Source organism: Delphinapterus leucas, chromosome 6 (genome assembly GCF_059928025.1).
Source record: "Delphinapterus leucas isolate spDelLeu-1000000601 "Yukka" chromosome 6, BTC_Dleu_Yukka2, whole genome shotgun sequence".
NCBI classification, from domain to species: Eukaryota; Metazoa; Chordata; class Mammalia; order Artiodactyla; family Monodontidae; genus Delphinapterus; species Delphinapterus leucas.
Genome location: NC_143134.1, coordinates 13,589,684 through 13,611,291, shown reverse-complemented (window position 1 = coordinate 13,611,291; position 21,608 = coordinate 13,589,684). Strand labels below are relative to the sequence as shown.

Genomic DNA, 21,608 nt, shown 5'->3' with positions numbered 1-21,608 from the left:
GCTGGCATGGCTATACAAATATCAGACAATACAGATTTTAAATTAAAAAAATTGTACAAGAGACAAGGAAAGACATTTTATAGTTAAAAGGGTCAATCCACAACAAGATATAAAAATTACAGATATATATGCACCAAACAACAGAGCCAGAAAATATATGAAGGAAACATTGACAGAACTGAAAGGAGAAATAGTTCTACAATAATAGTTAGAGGTCTCAATACTTTACTTTAAATAATGGATAGACATCTAGACAGAAGATTAAAAAGGAAACAGAGGACTTGAACAATACTCTAAACCACCTAGACCTAACAGACATATACAGAACACTTCACCCAACAATAGCAGAAGACACATTCTTCTCAAGTGCACATGGAACATTCTTCAGGATAGTCTGTTAGCCCATAAAACAATTTTCCATAAATAAAAAAAATTGAAATCATACAAACTATCTTCTCTAACCATAATGGAATGAAGCTAGAAATCAATAACAGAAGAAAAACAGGAAAATCCACAAATATGTGGAAATTAAACAATGCATCCTTAACAGCCGATGAGTCAAAGAAGAAAGAAATAGGAAAGTCAGAAAATACTTTGAGATGAATGAAAACAAAAATAAAACATACCAAACTTATGGGATGCAGCAAAAGAAGTACTCAGAGAGAAATTTATAGCTGCAAACATATACATTAATACAGAAGAAAGATCTCAAATCAACTGAACTTTGCACCTTAAGAAACTAGAGGGACTTCCCTGGTGGTGCAGTGGTTAAGAATCCGCCTGCCAATGCAGGGGACACGGGTTCGGGAAGATCCCCCATGCTGCAGAGCAACTAAGCCTGCGTGCCACAACTACTGAGCCTGCGCTCTAGAGCCCACGAGCCACAACTACTGAGCCCATGTGCCACAAACACTGAAGCCCACGCACCTAGAGCCTGTGCTCCACAACGAGAAGCCACTGCAATGAGAAGCCTGCCCACCGCAATGAAAAGTAGCCCCACTCACCACAACTAGAGAAAGCCCGCACGCAGCAATGAAGACCCAATGCAGCCAAAAAAAATCAATGAAACCAAATAAAATATCAACAAAATTGACAAACCCTCAGCTAGACTACTAAAAAAAAAAAAAAGAGAGAGCAAGTACATATAACTAAAATTACAAATAAAAGCAGGGACATTACAACCAACCTTACAGAAATTAAAAGTATTATAAGAGAACACTATGAACAATTGTATGACAAACTGAATAAAATAGATGAAATGGACAAATTCCTAGAAACACAAAATTACCAAAGCTGACTCAAGAATAAATAGAAAACCTCAACTGCCCTATAATAAGTAAAGAGATTGAATCAATAATCAAAAATTTTCCATCAAAGAAATGTCCTGGACCAGATGGTTTTGCTAGTGAATTCAAAAAGATAAAAGATAAATTAATGTCACTCCTATTCAAATTTTTCCAAAAAATAAAAAAAGAGAGAACACTTTCTAACACATTCAATGAGGCCAGCATTATCCTGATAACAAAGTCAGATAAAGACAGAAGAAAATATAGAACAATATCCCTTATGAATATAGATGTAAAAATCTTCAACAAAATACTAACAAACCAAACCCAACAGCACGCTAAAAGGATTATACACCATAACCAAGTGATATTTATCCCAGGAATGCAAGGGTGGTTCAACCAAAGAAAACAATTCAATGTAATACACTAAATTAACAGAACAAAGGGGAGGAAAATATGATTACTTCAATAGTTATAGAAAAAGTATTTGACAAAATTCAACACCCTTTCATGATTAAAAAACTCAGCAAACTAAGAATAGAAGGAAACTTCCTTAATAAAGAGCATTTATGATATATCCACAATTAACATTATACTCAATGGTGAAAGACTGAAAGCTGCCTTCATAAGATAAAGAACAAGACAAGGATGCCTGTTTTCATCCCTACTACTCAACATTGTACTGTAAGTCCTAGTCAGAGCAATTCGGCAAGAAAAATAAATAAAAGGCATCCAAATTAAAAAGCAAGAAGTAAAATTATCTCTATTTAAAGATAACATGATTCCATATATAGAAAATATCATAAAATCCACAAAAATACTACTAGAGCTAATAAATGAATTCAGCAGGGTCAACACACACTAATCAGTGTTTTATATACCAGTAAGGTACAATCCAAAAAAAGATATTAACAAAACAATTCCATTTATAATAACATCAAAAAGGATAAAATATCATGAATAAATTTAACCAAAGAGGTGAAAGACCTGTACACTGGAAACTACAAAACATTACAGAAAGAAATTAAAGAAGACCTAAAAGTAATGGAAAGATAATCCATGTTCACTGATTGAAATACTTAACATTTTTAAGATGGTAACTGTCAAGCGATCTACAGATTCAGTACAATCCTCATCAAAATTCTAATGGTCTTGTTTTTTTTTTTTTTTTTTTTTTGCAGAAATAGAAAAGCCAATCCTCAAATTCATATGGAACTGCAAGGGGCCCCAAATATCCTAAACAATACTGAAAAAGAAAAACAAAGTGGGAGGACTCAAACCTTCTGATTTTAAAACCTACTACAAGGCTACAGTAGTCAAATGTGTATGGTACTGGCTTAATATAGGCCAAAGGAACAGAATTGAGAATATAGAAATAAAACAAAACATCTATGGCAAACTGATTTTTGACAAAGGTGCCAAGACCATTCAGTGGGGAAAAAACAGTCTCTTCAACAAATACTGCTGGAACTGGATAACCTCATTCAAAAGAATGAAGCTGGAACTCTACCTCACTCCATATACAAAAATTGACTCAAAATGGGTCAATGCCCTAAATTTAAGGGCTAAAACTATAAAATTCCTAGAAAAACATACGGGCTAATCTTTATAACACTGGATTTGGCAATGGATTCTTAGGCTTGACACCAAAAGTATAAGCAACAAAAGAAAAAAATTAATTGTACTAAATAAAAATTTTAAACTTTTATGCATCAAAGAACATTAACAAGAATGTGAAAAGGCAATCTACAGAATGGGAGAAAATATTTGTAAATCATATATTGGATGTAGAGTCAATACCTAGAATAAAGAACTCCTACAGGGGCTTCCCTGGTGGCGCAGTGGTTGAGAGTCCGCCTGCCGATGCAGGGGACACAGGTTCGTGCCCCGGTCCGGGAAGATCCCACATGCCGCGGAGCGGCTGGGCCCGTGAGCCATGGCTGCTGAGCCTGCGCGTGTGGAGCCTGTGCTCTGCAACGGGAGAGGCCACAACAGTGAGAGGCCCGCATACCGGGGGAAAAAAAAAAAAAAAGAACTCCTGCAACTCAGCAACGACAAAAACAACCCAATTTAATAATGAACAAAGGAACTGAAAAGAAATGTGAATCAAAACCACAGTGAGATACCACTTTGCACCTAGTAGGATGGCTTTAATAAAAAAAAAAAAAAAAAAAGGAAATACAAGTATTAGCAATTTGGAGAAATAGCTGTTAGGAATGTACAATGATACAGCCACTATGGAAAAGTTTGGAGGTTCCTCAAAACGTTATAGAATTACCATGTGACTCAGCAACTCCACTCCTAGATATATATCCAAGGAAAATGAAGACATGTCCACACAGAAACTTGTACACAAATGTTTATAGCAGCATTATTCATAATAGCCAAAGGTGGAAATCCAAATATCTAAATGTCCATCAATGGATGACTGGAAAAACAAATTGTGACTTTCCAACTGTGATTGGAAAAACAAACTGTGAAAAACACATTTTCCAATCAATGGATGACTGGAAAAACAAATTCACACAATGGACTGTTATTCAGCCATAAAAAGCAAAAAGTACTAATATATGCTGCAATTTAGATAAACCTTGAAAATATTAAAGCAAAAAGAATCCAGAAACAAAAGGACATGTACTGTATGATTCCCTTTACATGATATATCCATAATAGGCAAGCCCATAGAAACAGAAAGATTAGAGGTTATATCAGGGGATGGGAAGAGGTGGAATTGGGAATAGTTACTTATCAGTGTTTCTATGGGGTAAGGAAAAGTTTTTAAAATAGAGCTCTGGTGGCTGCACAACATTGTGAACACACTAAATACTACCAAATTGTATTAAAGGCTAACATCAATTAAATAAAAAACTTTATGCAGAAATAATAGAGCTTACTTTCTTAAAGAAATTTATTTCAGACATTAATTTTTAGCCTTTTGCTAAATTATTCAGTAAAAGGTAGTTACCAAATAACTTACTTCTTGAGCTGCTGCTACACATTCTAACCCAATGGTAGTCAAATTTGGATTCTTTTCCTGGTGCTCTAATATTAAAAGTAAACCATATACTTATAGAGATTTACTTTTTCTTGTTCAGATATAGGTAAGTAAAAAGATTTCCACTAAACTCGTAATTTTTAAAAGCCAACAGCAAAGAATTAAAATTTTTATGTAAAACTTGTACACTGCAGCTTCTTGAGTCTCTCATCTTTGCGGAGGCTCTTAAGTTCTCAATTTTTCATGTTTTAAATTGCTCTAACGAGGATTTAATTTCACTGGATAATCAGCACTCAACTCTTACTCTTTCACTTTTTTATACAACTACATTTTATGCACATAATTCTATGAAACTAACATTGATTCATTGTATTCATAAACATACATTTTAATGTCAGCAAATAATTTCAAGCTTTTTTCATAAGAATGGAGTGTGGTTTTATAGGAAAAAATAAGCCTACAGGCAAGTTTCGATTGAAAAACTAAGTCTTTATAGATTTAGGTAAAAATATAAAATATACAGGTAATACTTTCTTCAAATAAACCACCACATCTTGTAGCTATGTGGTTCATCTTCATACAGCTAAGAAAAAAACTTCTCATGGAGATTTCTGGAGTACTGGAAACCAGAGGTTTCTGTAATACCAATTATTACAAGCTCTGGCTCATCAATAAAGTAGCAAGTAAATCTTTAAATGGTCACAGCAAGAACAAAGACCAGTAGCGTTAGAGTTCACCATTATTTTCTAGCTGTCAATACACTCAGAACACTTAAAAATACAAAGACTCACCTTCTATTGAACCAGTATGTTCTCTTTTTTTTTTGTTTTTGAACCAGTATGTTCTTTAAATTTGGCTACATAGCAGTTCCCAATCAGGGGTGATTCTGTCCCCACCAGGGACATTTGACAATGTCTAGAGATATTTTCGGTTATCACTTTTGGAGCTCTACTGGTTCTAGTGTGTGGACTCCGGTGAGTCTGCCAAACCTACAACACAAAGGACAGCCTCCCACAATAAAGAATTATCAGGCCCAAATGTCAACCTTGAGATATCGTGAGCTACATTAACGGTCTCGGCCATTTCCATCCTGAAATTTGTACCACAATCTCAGAACACTTCACTGAAACTGTTGTTCTGTTCTGATGTCACAAGCTATAAATTTGATTTGTAACTCTAAGACCCTGGTTAAATAATACAATCTCAGGAAAAGCAGAGGTTAAAAATATTTAAGAGAAAACTGATAGAGAATGAAATATAAAAAGGAAATAATATAGAACTCAAGTCAGAGCTATGTATGACCAAAATTTTAAGATCTTGTTAGATTTCTAGATCTCTCCAATTTATTAGCTTTAATCTGCAGTGTAAACAGTACAGAACATGACTGAAAATTAAGGGGCAGTGCAGAGGTTCTTTCTATATTTGTGCCATATAAATACCTTTTCACTAAAACAAAATTTACAGAAACAACAAACTATTTAATTCTATGTTCAGGTTTCAATTTTCAGCACTGTGTTTACCTTTGCTGACACATTACGTCTTCTTTGGAAGGAGGCAGGCATTAAACTATTTGTTCTTCCTGATATTTCAAACCTGTTAGTACTAAAAAGCACTTTAGAAAATAATAATATTTAGGATATCCTTAATTCCAAATCAGACTGTCCCAGAGAAAGCAAATGTTCTACATCTGTTACTTCTGTTAGTTCCTCAGAATTAAAAAAAGAAAAAAGGTAACAAAATGATCTTCACATTAAAATCTCAATTAATACTGATCCCTAAATAAAAGTTTAAAATAAAAATCAAGTTTCACAAAATAAATACACTGAAGCAACTATAATAGTAATAACCTTTATTTAAAATATTTTTTAATCTAGGAAAGCTCATTTTACATGAGTTTCCAACTAAATATTAGACTCAGAAACAAAGAAAATAAAACCAGAGAAAATCTTCTGTAGAAAAAATACACAAGGAACATTTCTACATGTGAAAAAGCAGTAAGCAGTCTTAACATGAACATCCAAGTCTTACTCTCAATTCCATCTCTCCTAGTGAACACCACTATCAACCTTGAGATCTGACTTGTTCTTGTCATTCTTCACTGAGTAGATGAAATATGTTAAGGTGTCTTTTTCATTCACTGGAATTGACCTAAAGTGGCAACCAACTATCTATAAAGAAAAAAAAAATTGAGGAAATTAAATTATAGATATTAACAGATTTTATAAACTAGGTAAAAAATACTGTCATCAAAAGAAAATGTGTGATAAGAGCTATTTCCTTTTAAAAATAAATTTAACAAAGAACCAACAGGATGAAAAGCATATAAGAGTAAGATATTGTGAACAAGAGATAGTGTGATTTCAAAGGATCCCTTGGCCCACTCAATTAACTATATATTAATTAGAATGTGTATTTCCTTTTACTTATTTTGAATTTTATAACTGAGATCTAGATTAGGATTTAAGTAGTTTTACTTTTAAACTTCAAATATCAATGAAACAGAACAGAATGTAGGAGTCCACATGCATCATATAATGGTTTAGTCTCTACTTATGGAAAAAGGATAAACATTAAGTTGAAAAAGCTTTGGTACTATAGAAACAAATCATGAATTATCTTACAAATATGTCTGCTACAACTTACATTCATTCATTGGCAATATTTTTTGTTAAGGTTCCCTGAAAATTATTCTGAATAAAAATTATTGATGTAAAATGAGAAGGGAAAAAGGGATGTCCACTGAAGAATGTTTACCTGCTTTCTTGCCTTTTCATTCTGTGCACTGCAACTACCAATAGAAGTATAATAGACTAAACTGGGGCGCTGATATGCATATTTAGATTCTAGAAGATAAAACTTCTTAAAGAGAAAGACAATTAAGAGACTTAAGGAGGACAGTCACTCAACTCTGGAATCATTTGTACATATCTGCATTTCTGAGTAAGTTATAACACTCGTGACTATTTGGAGTTCTCATTTCTAAAAAAGAAAATAGCTCTAGAAATAATTTAACTTTTTAAAAAGAAGATCAGATTATCAAAAACTTCAAGTTTGATTTCTGCATTTAAAAAATATATACATTTAAATGTAACATTTAAAATAATCATTTCTTCGGTTCTCATTTGTCCCAAAACAAAGGTACCTTCACTTGATTAGTAAACTGTATATATATCAATATAGTTTCATCATGGCAGGCAATATCTATATTTATGTTAATATTAATGTACTATACAATCCAAAAAGGATGTGATCTTTTAAATCAAATTTAAAGAAAAATTAGATTTTTGTTGCCTAGGCAAGAAGGAAAGATGCAGCTCTGGCTAAAGTGTTAATATACTGGACCTTAATGTTAAAAAGCATTCTACTCATCTTCTATCTTATCCAATATGCACATTTTAGAAAATGTTGGATTACTAAATTCAAGCTGAAGAATATAAGAAAACTTTATATATTTACTTATATCCTGTTGAATAGGTTAAGCATTTTTCTTTTAAATATGATTGAAGTACAAACATATAAATCTATAAATATCTTAATATGATGTACAGATTTCTTGGCTCTATTATTTCCTGAGAACACAAACACACTCAATTTTTTTAAATTCACTGAAGTAATAAAAGTCCTATATCAAGAAACTATAAGTAAAAGCTTGGATACAAGTCTTTGCATATTCTAGATGTAAAAACATGGGTGCTTCAAGTAAAACTAACATCAACCAGGACAAGTTCTGAAATAGTTAAATCAGCCAGGTATGGGAATACTGTTTAGGGGCTTATCTGTAAAACCTACTCCATCAAAAACTTCAAAAAATAAATTCTAACAAAGACATCAAAGTTTATTAATTTATTTTATTATGCCTCAATTGGGTGTTCAATAAATGTTTACTTAACAAATAGAATTTTAAAATAAACAGGTTTCTAGAATGAGAATTAAAAAAACTTTCACTCACTATTTCTGAAAGTCATTATTGGAAGATGCTTAGAAAACTGCACACAATCCATTGAGTAGTCATTACACAAAGGAATTTCCTACGTGGTAGACAAACATTTCTTCCACAATAGATTTTTTACTAACTTTGATTTTTCTAACTCCTGATAAAAGGTATTGTTATATATGCTACATTAACAACGTCATTAGCATTTAATGACCCTTTTTTATATGAACAGGCTCATTTAAAGGTTAAATAGCTTAAAACTCATATATACCTCCACAAGCTGTGCTTTATTAAGTCCTGGTCTGGTTGGGAGTTTGAAGTGTCTTTTGTATCTCCTAAGTGTATTCACCTGTAATTGGTATAAATCAACCTGGAAAAAATTAACATATCCTTTGTTAAAGACTTAGCTTTGTTATATATAACAACAATGCCATTTCAACACAATGAAAACTTAACTCCATTATTAAAAATGCCTTTTATATAATCAAAACTACAAATGTATTAAACACTTCAATCTTTTGAGCATAATTATTAAAGACCAGGGACCAAAAAAAAGAACTTATAAGACAACAGAGCTCTAAGAGTTGTCAATTGAAACTGTAACAAGTCCAATTGTGTAACTGCATGTTAACTGGCCATATTTAATTTTGCTTTCATTTTCAGATTTTTCAAATGCTTTAAGTATTTTTAAAATTTGTTCATATTTTTTAAATAAAACTTTCAGAATGGAGGACTTAAGATTTACATTTAACATATGAAAACTTTCACCTACCTCTGGAGTATCAATATCTTGAACAGGTGAATCTCCTCCATCATCATCACTCCCTTTTCTCTTTCTTCTGTTTCGAACGCTCTGAATTAAGTTTTTATGATAATCACAAATGTAAAGATGCCTTGCCTGAAACAGAAAAGTTTCACAGACTACTTATGATTGCCATAAAATGTGTCTATGTATTAAAAATACGTAACAGTGAATTATTAAAAATAAAAACAACAGTCCAAACAGGCCATTGTTAAGACAACGCACGTTTCTTTCTACTCCAGTCCTGAACCCAGTTAAAACCCACCATGTCTGGTAATATTGTTAAGAAGACTGGGGGTGGGGCGGGGAGAGGTGCCAGTAAGGGAAGCGAGACGCAGAGAAGAACGAGAAATTCCTACCGTCTGGATTCTGTCATCAAATTGCAGCGATGGTGAACTAGATTAGTTCAGTCATGCTGTTTTTTTTTAACAAGGGGAAAATGATGCTGTTCACAATTTTGCTATTTGATAGCATTTTCTCTACTTAAAGAGCATTTTAAAATACCGAAATGTATGCTTCCTAACCTTGCTAACTTAATACTCAAATTATAATCGAGCACAAAACTACCCATTTTTACAAATAAGTTGCTGATTTCACATCCTAAATTTAAATTTGAATTATGAACTTCTCTGCGTATTAAATAAATGCATTTATCAGTAATACGTTTTTCCAACCAAAGCAATGTGAAATTATTCAAGTATACCTGAAAAGTTTCTCATGAACACGACGGAGGAACTAACTGAATAGGCAGAAAACTTTAATTACATAGTTCTGAGAGCTGTACGGTAACATCTGAAATACCGGGTTTCGTACATTAGCAGTTACTCCTTAAAAAAAACAATTGAGGACTGAGCTAATAGGCTTTTAAATTAAGCTAAGTGCAAGCTAAAAAGCTCTAAGCTAAGTGCAAGCTAAAAAGATGCACGATGTGTGTCGGTTCTTGCACCTTGTTATTTATTACCGTCGCCCAGAGCTCCGGTAAGTGGAAATGGCCGTTTCTATAAACCTCAGCGACGGTCAAAAGAACAAACGTGCGAAAGGACGAAGAAAGAAACCCTGATGGCTGCCAAACGTAGAGTAAAACCGCAGAGGCTGCGCGCTCCCCACGTTGGGAGCGGCTGCCCGGGATGCTGACACGGCCGCTCGGCTCGCAGCCAGGCGTCCCCTGCACCCGCGCCCGCGGGACGGGGAACGGGATCCTTGTCGCCCGCGGCGTCAGGCCCTACCAGCACCCCACTGTCCCCAGACCGGGGGAGCTACTCCCCGGGGCCGAGCGCCGGCTCGGGCAGCTAAACAAAGAAGGCGCCTCCGTTCCACAAGGAACCGCCGGGCTGCAGGACAGCTACTCCGGGCCCTCTGCTCGGCCGCCCCCTTTGTTTCGCGCCCCGGCCCCCGCGGAGGAGGAGGGGGAGGCAGGGCGCGGGTGGGGTCGCGCGCGGGCGCGGGTCCGCGGCGCGCGAGCCTGTCGGCTGCGGGCGGAGGGCCGAGTTGCAGCACTTTGTTGTTTGCTTCCTACTAGAGACGCCGGAACGGGCTCGCGCTGCGCCCAAGTCTGGGGGCCCCGCACCCTACCGACGTCGCGTCTGCTCCACTTCCCAAGCGCCCGCGGGGCGCGCAGGGCAGGCCCGTCCCGCCGTCACTTACGCTCTTATCCAGCTCGATCTTCACCTTCTTCTGGGAGATGCTCTTCTGGATCCTCTTGCTGAAGCTGGCGTTGCCCGCCGCCCGGCCGCACCGCTCGCCGTCCTCGCGCAGACAGCACAGCTGCCCCGGGCCCGGCCCGGCCGCTCCCGGGGGCCCCGCTGCCGAGACCCCACCGGCGCCCGGCACCTCGGCCCCGGCGCCCGCTCCGGCCCCGTTACCGGCCGAGGCGGCGGCGGCGGCGGCGGCAGCAGCGGCGACCACGGCGGCCACGGCGGCGGCCGCGTCCCCGCCGCGGCTCATGTCTTCGGGCGTGAAGCCGTTCATGTCCCCGCGCTCGCGGCGACGCGCTGACAGAAGCCCCGCTCGCCGCGCCGCTCGCCTCTCGGGAGACGTCGGGGTCTAGGCTGTCCCTCAGGCACCTGCCCGGCGGCGGCTACTCACTCTGCGCCCGCGGCCTCCGGACAACACCGCGGGCCCCCGGCCTGCCGGTGTCTGCTGGCGCCGGGACAGTGGACGGGGCTTGGGGTCGGGAACCAAAATCTGGCGTCGCCTGGAGCCGGGACGCCGCTCACTGTCACATGGAGGAGACTACTCAGCAGTTGGACCACTCCGCCTCCGCCTCCCTCCGGCCCTCGAGCTGCGCGAGCGTGTTGCGCCCTTGCCCGTCCCGCCCCTTCCACTCTGTCGCATGGCACCACGGGAATTGTAGTTTTCTTCCGGGGAGCCAACCTGAGCTCCAATCTGACCCAGCGCTTCGCGGTTTAGGGGAACTACTTATCCCAGCATTCATGGCGCGGAGGCGGGTCGGGCCTTTTTTTTTTTTTTTGGTGAAACACAGGGAAAACAGGGGCGTGTGGTTGGGGTTGCGAGGTTTTCTGGCTTCTGGTCTCTCCCGGGAAGTTGGGCTGTGTTTAGCTTCTGAATTTTGCAGAGCTGGCATTCTATACGAAGAGGTCACTCAACTCCTGAGGCGAAGCACAAAACGCGGGGGCGCGGGAGTAGGAGGGAAGGGGAGGGAGCTTGTGGGAAAAGAGTTTCGGGCTGTTTTCGTATCTGGAAAAAGTTTTTGGTATGACTACGTTTTTGTGGGAAACCCAGACCGAGGAGAACGGGCGCCCTGGCGTCGGGTCCCGGAGGTCCCGCAGCTAACACCACGGGATCTGATAGCAGTTCCGCCGACTGACGCCCCAGACTGTCTGTGAGGGCGCCTGCCGGGGGGAAACGCGCGTCCCGACCTCGGCGCCAGGATGGGGCCGATGTCGAACTGCAGGCCGCCTCCAGATCCTCGCATTGTCCCTGCGAGGAACGCGCTGGCTTGCGGGGCGCACACTGCCGCTTCTTGAGGTGGAGCTGCTGACAAGTGGACTTAACCGGGCTGCTTTTCGCTTCCACCCCCTGCCTCTCCGCTTTCTCCTCGAGGGAACTGGGAGTCGGTCTAATAGCATTTAAAAGGGACGTGTAGCCCCTCCGAGTCTCGGTCAGCCTGGGGCTCCCGGAGCCCGAAGGCGCGTGCCCGAGCGAGAGCGCAGGGGAAGCGCAGCTCCGGGATCGTCGTCGGCGCGCGCGTGTCTGTGTACGTGTCTGTGTGCGCGCGCGTGTGCATGTGTACGTGTGGGTGCGTGCGTGTGGAGGGCGGGGTGGAAGGTTGGGAGAGGCTAGTACGAAAGCTGCGCCTTTGCTAATTGCAGCGCGTCATTATTTATCAGTACGTATATCTTGTTTAACTATCCCATTGTTTAAACAAAGATAGAAAGCAGTAGGGTTTTTTTTAAAGTTCTTTTATATTTACTGAGTAAACTTACTGATAGATGAATTTTTAAAAATGTAAACTGTCATCTGCCCTGAAATTCAGTGCCATTCAGTCCATCTGTGCACTTATGTTTTAGGATATAGCAAAGGAAGAAAAAAAAATGTAGTGGGCAAAAGAAAGATGCTGAATGGTGAGTATTTGTGTTATCTTTTCAAGCTGCACTGCCCAACAGTGTGTCTGCTAGCCTTATGTGGATATTAGCACTCGAAATGTGGTTATTGTGACTGAAAAACTGAACTGTTAATTTTAATTCATTTAAATTTTTAAAACTGATTTCAGTTATTGGAAAACTTTTAAATATGTTTGGAACAACTTGGATAGGAATCTATTTTTTCAACTTAAATTTTATGAAAACTAAATTTAGCACCTGAACTGTGATGTGCCGGTATGTATAAACTACCAGCAGGATTTCAAAGACTTAGTACCAGACTTTTTTTTTAAAGAATATTGATTAGCTTAGTAACATTTTTTATATTGATTACATGTTCAAATGATTATATTTTGGCTATACTGGGTTAAATAAAACATTAAAATTTACCTGTTCCCATTTTTCAAAATGTGCCTACTATAACATTTAAAACTACACGTGTGGCTCACATTATATGTGTATTTAGATATTGTTGGCTTAAAGTATTAAAACGCAGAATAATACTATCTATTGTTTATAGATGTATTTTCTTAAATAGTAAAAATGAGACTATATCGATAGAATGGACACACACCAGCTTCGAGGTGGTGGTCATATCTTAGGAGAGAGGCCAATGGATGGTATCTGGGAATGGCTAAAAGGTGGTTTCCATTTGTAAGTTTTTATTTGTTAAAAACAGTCTAAAGCAAACATGATATTGGGATGTTGGATTTTCATATTTTTTGTAATTTTATATAATTTAAAATAATTTATAATATTGTTTGGTTCTTGCCCTTAAAAGTTTATAGTCTACCTTCTGCAAATGTGATCAAATCAGTTCATGTATGGTATAGTTATATATCAATTTCATACGAATTTTACTAAAGTGACGAATTGTGGCTATGCTTCCTTTACAGACAATACAGTAATTTTAGAAGTTTCAGTCACTCATTTATTGCATGCTAGGATCTTTTCTAGGCTCAGGGGATACAAAAATAATTGGGAGAGGGTCCTAGCCATTTTGGAGCTCACAGTCTAATAGGGGAGACAGGTAGCTTAACAAGCACATGATACATGCTATAGACTGAATGTTTGTGTCCCCACAAAATTCATATGTTGAAACCTAATCCTCATGTGATAATATTTGAAGGTAGGGTCTTTGGGAGGTGATTAGGCCATGAGGGTGGAGCCCTCAGGAATGGAATTAGTGCCCTCAGAAAAGAGGCTCTAGAGAGCAACCTCACTCCTCCTGGCATCCATGGGAGAAGACGCCCATCTATCAACCAGAGAGTGGACACTCACCAGCCATGAACCGGTCAGCACCTTGATCTTGAACTTCCCACCCTCCAGAACTGTAAGAAATAAATTTCTTTTGTTTATAAGCCACCTACTCTATGGTATTTATTTTTTATAGTAGCCTAGACAGACTAAGACACATACCTCAATAAAATTAGAGGAAAAGTACAGACTTAGCACACAGAAGGAAATGATTCACCTCTGAGAAGTAGAAAACATTCCTGGAGTAGGTGACATGTAAATTTGAGATTTAAAGTATCTCTTCAGTGAATCTGTCCTCCCTACAAAGAAATTTTCTTAACAACCATGGATCATTGTTTATGTCTAAAACTCCTCATATTCAGGGCAGGTAATAATTTCTTGCTCTAAGTATAATTCACAGTCAAGGTTGGAATCAGGTTTTGGGGAGCTTCAAGTTTATATAATCTGAGGGGTCTTCTTTAAGAAAAATATACAGAATTATGAATGTAAAATTAGATACAAGCCTTTTAAGGGACTCTGAACCTTACATCCATTAGCTTCATGGTAAATTTACCTCACAATAGACAATATGGAAAATGATTTATGAAACCTAAATTATAAGAGTGTTTTTGACATCATCAAAATATTCTTTGCTTTCTGAAAGGGTTCAAAATATTCTTTGAAAAGCATTTTCCCCTGCCTTTCTTCCCTCTAAAGCTTTTAATATGATTGAACTTTTCTGGTTTTATTGCAAAATAAGCAATTAAATAAATTAATTTCAAAATATGCAAATTAGTACATAATCTTCACATGAACATGATGATAAATTCAAATAATACAAAAAGTTTCAATATGAAAAATAAAAGCCTGTTTCCTCTCATCTCCCCAAATCTGTGTCCCTAAAAGCAACCAATGTTAACAAGTTCTGTGTTTCCTTCTAGAAAAACAATTATATGCATATACCAGTATATACATGTCTATACATGAATAATTCTATTTTATTGCAGCTAAGGATCATGCTGTTTTATACCATGCTTTCTTTTACCTAGTTTAAAATACAGCAAGCACACCAAAAAAGTGCACAAAACATAAATGTCCAATTTAAGCAGTTTTGGTAAAACAAGCATCTATATAACTACTACCCAGGTCAAGAAATAGAACATTGTCAACAGGGCCAGCTTCCTGGGCATGCAAACAGCGCAGAGGCACAGGGCAGAGGCTCAGAAGCCCACCCCTTCCGACCCCTTACTCTCTCCACTCTGCTTGTGGTTCAGTGCTCATCATCATCATGAAATTCTTAACCATTCATCTTTGAATTTCTGGGTTCTGCCGGATCTCTCCTTGCCCATCTCTGCACTGGCCTGAGCACTCCGAGCTGACGCAGGGAGTGACTAGTGTGGTGCGCAGCCCCTCCCTCTCCCCGCCCCGCGCTGAGTTGGGGGTCAGGCCGCGGCTGCCTGTGAGGGTCTGCCTTTGACCAAAAAGAATCGCTATACCCAAGGGAGAGCGACGTTAAATAGCAAATTAGAAAACACCGTGACAGGTCGAGAGAGAGAGACGACGGAAGAAAGAAAGAAGATTTTTGCATTGGGTCCCACCAGTTGTGCCGCTGGCCTTGATTGACAACCCTGAGTGACCGCATGTGCTCCTCCTCCATCTAACCCCTCACCGGCCAGCAGCAGCTACCCTGATTTCTGGTATTCACTACCTGCCTTTTCTTTATAAATTTACTGCACAATTATGAACTCTAAAAAGACATTTTAGTTTTTTGTGTGTTTTTGAACTTTTTTTAAGTGGAATCGTGTACTTTGTTATTGTTTTCTCTGGCTTCTTCACTGTCTTGAAGATATATGCTTGTACCTCGCTTAACTAGCTATTTTCATTGTGGATGAATAAAATACACTTTATTTAACCATTTTATTGTTGATGGACATAGGGGTTGTTTCCAGTTTAGGGATATTAAAAGCAACCTTGCCATGATCATTCTTGTACATGTGCCCTGATACCTCTGTGCTTACAGTTTAATAGGACAGGTATTTAGGAACAGAATTGCTGAGTCATAGAGTATGCATAGCTGCAACTTTACTGGGTACTTACAAACTTTGACACTTCCACAAGCCTTTTTTTTTTTTTTTTAAACGATCCAATGGATTTGTCTGTTATCTCGCGATTTTACACTGAGTGTTCCTGATTACTAATGAGGTTATATGTTAATTGGTCTTTGGGCTTTCCTCTTTGGAAGCTTCTGTTTAGGACTTCAGCTGTTCTATTGGGTTTGTGACTTTTTCTATTGATTTGTAGTTCTTTTTATATTCTGAATAAGAGCCATTTCTCGAAGTTATGTATTGCAAATATCTTTCCTACTCTATCACTTGCCTTTTGACTGTGGTGGCGACTTTAGGTTAAAGTCTTTTTTTTTTTTTTTTAATATTTATTTATTTATTTAATTTGGTGGCACCAGGTGTTAGTTGCGGCACTCGGGCTCCTTAGTTGTGGCATGCGAACTCTTAGTTGCAGCATGCATGTGGGATCTAGTTCCCTGACCAGGGATCGAACCCCGGCCCGCTGCATCGGGAGTGCAGAGTCCTAACCATTGCACCACCAGGGAAGTCCCTAAAGTCTTTTACTGTGGAAAAAAATATATCAATCTTTTCTTTTATGACTGGTCATTTTTGTGACTTAATAGTTCCTTAGTATCTTAGTACCTTCAAAATCATGAAGATACTTTTCTATATTACCTTCTCACCAGAGTGTTTTTATCAATTTCATTAGACCTTTCAAAGGACTGATTTTAGTTTTGTTCATGGTTTCTATGGTATTTTTTTCTATATCAGTTCTTCTCTTTTATTATTTCCTTCTACTTTGTTTATTTTGCTATTCTTTTACTAATTTCTTTACAAATATGTTCATTAGAAGGTATACGTTTCCCTATGAATACTATTTTGTCTACATCCCACACATCATAATATTATCTAAATTCCTTCATGATTATTTTTGATGCCTAAATTATTTGAATGGAGATGTCTTAATTTCCAAACATATACAGATGGTCTCGTATCTCTAAATCCACTAAAATTTAATGAGGTTTGCTTTTTAACCAATATGGTTGATTTTTAAAAATCTTCTGTATGTACTTGAAAACAATTTATATTGTGCTGTTAGGTCAGTGTTCTATTTATGCCCATTGGGTATTATTAAATGGACTATTCAGTCTTATGTATCCTTACAGACTTTTTGTCTCCTTGTTCCAACTAATTACTAAATTAAAATGTCCCACTTAGCTTGTAGATTTATTTCTCTTCTTAGTTCTGTCAATTTTTCCTCTGCATATGTTAAGACCATATTATTTATACAAATTAAAAACTGTTATGTAAACCCAGAACTGAACATTTTAACATTCTGTAGTGACCTTCATAATCTCTGTAATGATTTTAGCCTTAAATTCTATTTTGTCTGGTTGCTATCAATATAGTTACAACACCCGTCTTTTCCTTAGTGTTTGCATGATATATTTTTCCATCTTTTTACTTTCAGCCTTTCTGTATCCTGATGTCTTAGATATGTTTCTAAAACATGTGGTTTTGCATATTTTCTTTTTAAATCTGGCCTGATAATCTTTGTGTTTAACTAGGGCATTTACTAGGGTTTTAACTAGTCTATTTACAGTTATGTAATTACTAATATATTTCAATATATTTAAACCCAAACATGTTAATCCTTCACTTTTTGTGCTTTATATTTGTTGTGCCTACTCTACATTTTTATTCTCCTTTTTTTGCTTTCTTTTGGATTTCTTTTTATAATCCCATTTCCCCCCAATTAGTTTGGAAATTATACACTCTTTTTCTATTCTTTTGACCCTAAAACTTATAATATGTTTTCTTTACTTTTTTTAGCCCAGTATTAATCTTTACTTTGCCCTCTTTCTAGAAAATGCAAAGTTCCTTTCAGAATCACTTTTTTTTTTTTCTGGCTTCTTTTAAAAATTTTTTTCTCTCTTTGATTTTCTATGGTTTCACATAAAGTAAAATGCCTTTTATTTTTTTTAATCCTGCTTGTACTTCACTGGGCTTCTTATAGATTAACATCTTTAATCAATTCTCAGAAATTTTCAGCCATTATCTCTTCACATATTGTCTGGGTCCTTATTCTCTCACTCATTTCTGGGACTCCAGTTTGATATATATATTAGGCCATCCCAGTGTATCCTCCATGTCTCTTGCTCTATCTTCAATATTTTTTATTTTTAATTTTGTCTCTCCTTCCCTCATTTGGGATGTTTCTTTTAACCTATCTTCCAGTCAGTCATTCTCTATTTAGGTGTGCCTAATCTGCTGTAAAATTTACCCATAGTTTTTTATACCTTTAACTATTCTATTTTCTAGTTTTATAATTCCCATTTGGTTATTTTTCAAATCTTAAATGTCACTTTTTATGATTTCCAGTTCCTTGACAAAATTTATAAGCTTGACTTATTTCCATGAACATAACAAGCATAGTGGTATAAAGACTATGTTTCTTATCAAGTCTTTTTGTCTGTTGTTTCTGTTGGTACTGGCTAATTCTTGACCCTTCTTTCATCCCATTATCTTTGATTGTTTTCTATTCATTTTATTTGAAAACTTAATTATGGAAATAATTTGAGGCATTGGATCATGTTCTGTTCTTCCAAAGAGGAGTTTCATTGCCTTCTTTCAGGTCGTTAAGGGTTCCAATAGTCCTGAACCCATGCTTGAGGATTTCTGAGTCAAACAAATGATTATAGTCCATATCCCCACTTTTGGCCTATGCTTCTTGGGGGTCCTGTCACAGAGTGGGGGATATTTCACTAGGGTTACCCCCCTTAATGTGTACTGGACTCACGCCTAGATCCAAGTGACTGCCAAATGCTCAGCTTTTTTCTCACCTTTCTTAAGTTGCTTGTTTATGACTAGTACTGTTTATGTTAAAACAACATCTGCAACCTAATAGTGTTCGGAGTCTAACATCTTGGTCAGCCCATCTCTGCTGCTTCCACCATGATTTTCTTCTCACTAGAATGTGAGGCATACAAAATGCAGAGGTAGTTCCCAGGTAATGCTGGAGCTTGCTCTACAAATACAAAACTATCTGTGGCTGACTACCAATTTGGAATGGTATTAATCTTCAAAAATAAGTTGAACGTAGCTTTAAATCCCCAGGATCAAAACAAGAATTCTTGGGACATCTCATCCATTATCCAACTAGATTATGATAAGATCCAATAAGACCTTCTTAAACATTCCCATACAATGCTCTAGTTTCCTGGGTTCAGGAGAAACATTTTACTAACAGTTTTCTTTTTAGCATATCAAAATAAAATGCTGCTTCTCTCTGAGCCTCTTGCATTAAAATTTTTAAATCTAAACTGTAGGCCTTATATGATTTTCCATTAAACTACTTTGTCACATTATCTTCTAGACATAGCCTTAATGTCATAGTAGGTGTGAACATCTATATAATTGGCTCTAATTAGGCTGGTGATAACCAGAACATTCTTGTTCATTATCTAAAGCCAATAATCATAGTACTTTCAGAGAATTTCTTCATTTCTTTTGAGAACATGGGAGAAAAATTAATTATATCATCAATCTATAAGAACATGGGGTCTGCTTAGTTCTTAAACCTCTTATTCCTTTTCTTGAAATCTATCCACAGCAACAAGGAGAATGAAAATAAGTTCATGGAAACTGAATTTTCAGCAAACAGCTGACTAACAAAACCACAAGGCTCCAAAATTACATGTGAACACTGTAGTAGGCAACTGAGACCAGAAGCACAGTGCAGCAAGTGTACGTAGGAATTCAAGAAAACACTTTGGGAGAGATACGAGATTGAATAGGGTCCAAATACCCAAGAGGGAGAGAGAGAGGATAGAAAGTGCCTAATCAGAGATAGCAGATCTTAGAAAGCACCAGTAAAATAACTTTCTAAAAGTGATACTATTATTTTGGAAGGCAAAGCCTCAGTCCCTGCAGCCTGTGAATGAATCAGGAAACTGAGAACTGTGCAGAAGCTTTTCAGAGCCAGGTTAGGTACTGAGAGGCAGAGGAAATGTGATTTCACAGAGTTGCCATCTTTTAAGGAAGTAAGTCTTTTGCTATAGCAATGGAGGAGAGAGCCCACGAATGATTAGTTCTGTAAAGCTATCCTGGCCCTTCTTTCCACCTCCTGATAATAGTCTATGAAAATTCAACTCTTCCAAATATGAGGATTATGAAAATCATATGCACAACAGCTACTCAAAAATACAGTAAGAAAACTGTGAAACAGAATAAAACGATTTTCTTACAGAAGATGAAAATTTACTGGGAAATTGTTACCATAAAACAAATGAAATTTATAACTCAACATGAATTTGAAAAACTTAATGCAACAATCCTAGCTATGAAGTAAAATCACAAAGAAGTAATAAACATAAGACTCAGGTAGCTGGGAGCCAGACAATAGGTTATTAATGCCTACTTTTTATAAGAATATAATCAGAGAATTGAGTATTTTGACCTTTTGGGGATGTGTAGTAAAGAATTAACCTGGACTTCTCTGGTGGCGCAGTGGTTAAGAATCTGTTTGCCAATGCAGGGGACACGGGTTCGATCCCTGGTCCGGGAAGATCCCACATTTCGTGGAGCAACTAAGCCCGTGCACCACAACTACTGAGCCAGCGCTCCAGAGCCTGCAAGCCACAACTACTGAGCCCACGTGCTGCAACTACTGAAGCCTGCGTGCCTAGAGCCCGTGCTCTGCAACAAGAGAAGCCACTGCAATGAGAAGCCCGCGCACTGCAACAAAGAGTAGCCCCTGCTCACTGCAACTAGAGAAGGCCTGCGTGCAGCAACAAAGACCCAATGCCGCCAAAAAGAAAGAAGTAAATAAATAAATTTATTAAAAAAAAAAGAATTAACCTTACTGGTCTGGTCTTTGCCCTCATGTCCTGGGAGGTAATCTCTAGGAAGAGTAGGTTTGTTTACCTGGGGGCCTTGGACCACACGATATCCTCTCTACATCCAGAGGGGATGGAGACTAAAAATCAGCCATGAGGGCTGTCAACCATGTCTACATAACTGAGTCCCAATAAAAGCTCTGGAAACCAAGACTCAGATAAGCTTCCCTAGTTGGCAATATTCTGTGTGTGTCATTGCACAGTTTCTGGGAAAGTAATGCTGTCCGTGACTCCACTGGGACAGGACAACTGGAAGCTGCACATTTGGACTTTTTCTGGACTCTGCCCTGTGCACCCATTCCTTTGGTTGATTTTAGTCTGTATCCCTTTGCTGTAATAAGCCGTAAGTGTGAATAGAACCACTTACAGTGAGCTCACTGCATCCTTCAAATATATTATCAAACCTGACAGGGTTCTTGGAAACTGTGAACCCTGAAGCTGGTGTCAGATGTGAGGGTGGTCTCTTATGGACCGCTTCCCTAACCGTGCAGGAAATTTTTGAAGTTTTGCCACAAAGTATATAATCAGATTTTTAAGTCATGCCTACTGATAGAATATATTTTGTTTGTTCACAACAGACTCCTATGAGAGGTTGTGTGGACTATTTGTGTGTTTCTGTGAATTTTTGATTATAATACCAATAGTTCTTGCTACATTTGTTTTAATGCTGTGTTACCTTTAATGTGGGTGCTATATATGGTTCATAAAAGGCCTCTTTTTGTTTAAAAAAAAGAATGAGGGTAAATTAGATACTGTTCTGATAAGCAAACATAAATAAATAAAGTCCTTTTT

The 21,608-nt window shown here is 37.9% G+C and overlaps 2 protein-coding genes across 13 annotated transcripts in view; one reads left to right on the top strand and one right to left on the bottom strand.

Moving 5' to 3' along the window:
• SAP30 (Sin3A associated protein 30) overlaps nucleotides 1–11,322 on the bottom strand; it is a 136,354-nt gene extending 125,032 nt beyond the window's left edge. For 3 of the 9 annotated variants that reach the window (XR_016393465.1, XR_016393466.1, XM_089912712.1), the window contains exons 1-4: nucleotides 10,662–11,322; nucleotides 8,988–9,113; nucleotides 8,487–8,585; nucleotides 3,087–3,257 (exon numbers count right to left, since the gene is read on the bottom strand). Coding sequence is in view for 2 of the 9 variants with exons in the window: in XM_089912712.1 (XP_089768838.1) it covers nucleotides 3,087–3,257; nucleotides 8,487–8,585; nucleotides 8,988–9,113; nucleotides 10,662–10,985 (720 nt within the window). In the remaining 7 variants the exon portion in view is untranslated. Of the gene's footprint in view, nucleotides 1–3,086; nucleotides 3,258–6,115; nucleotides 6,450–8,486; nucleotides 8,586–8,987; nucleotides 9,114–10,661 lie in introns of those variants that run through there. The other 6 variants (XR_016393468.1, XR_016393469.1, XR_016393467.1 and 3 more) reach the window with 5 other exon arrangements.
• LOC149748843 (uncharacterized) overlaps nucleotides 11,168–21,608 on the top strand; it is a 31,186-nt gene continuing 20,745 nt past the window's right edge. The window contains exons 1-2 of one of the 4 annotated variants that reach the window (XM_089912716.1): nucleotides 11,168–12,234; nucleotides 12,548–21,608. The exon at nucleotides 12,548–21,608 is cut by the window's right edge and continues 20,745 nt beyond it. The gene's annotated coding sequence lies outside the window, so the exon portion shown is untranslated. The other 3 variants (XM_089912717.1, XM_089912714.1, XM_089912715.1) reach the window with 3 other exon arrangements.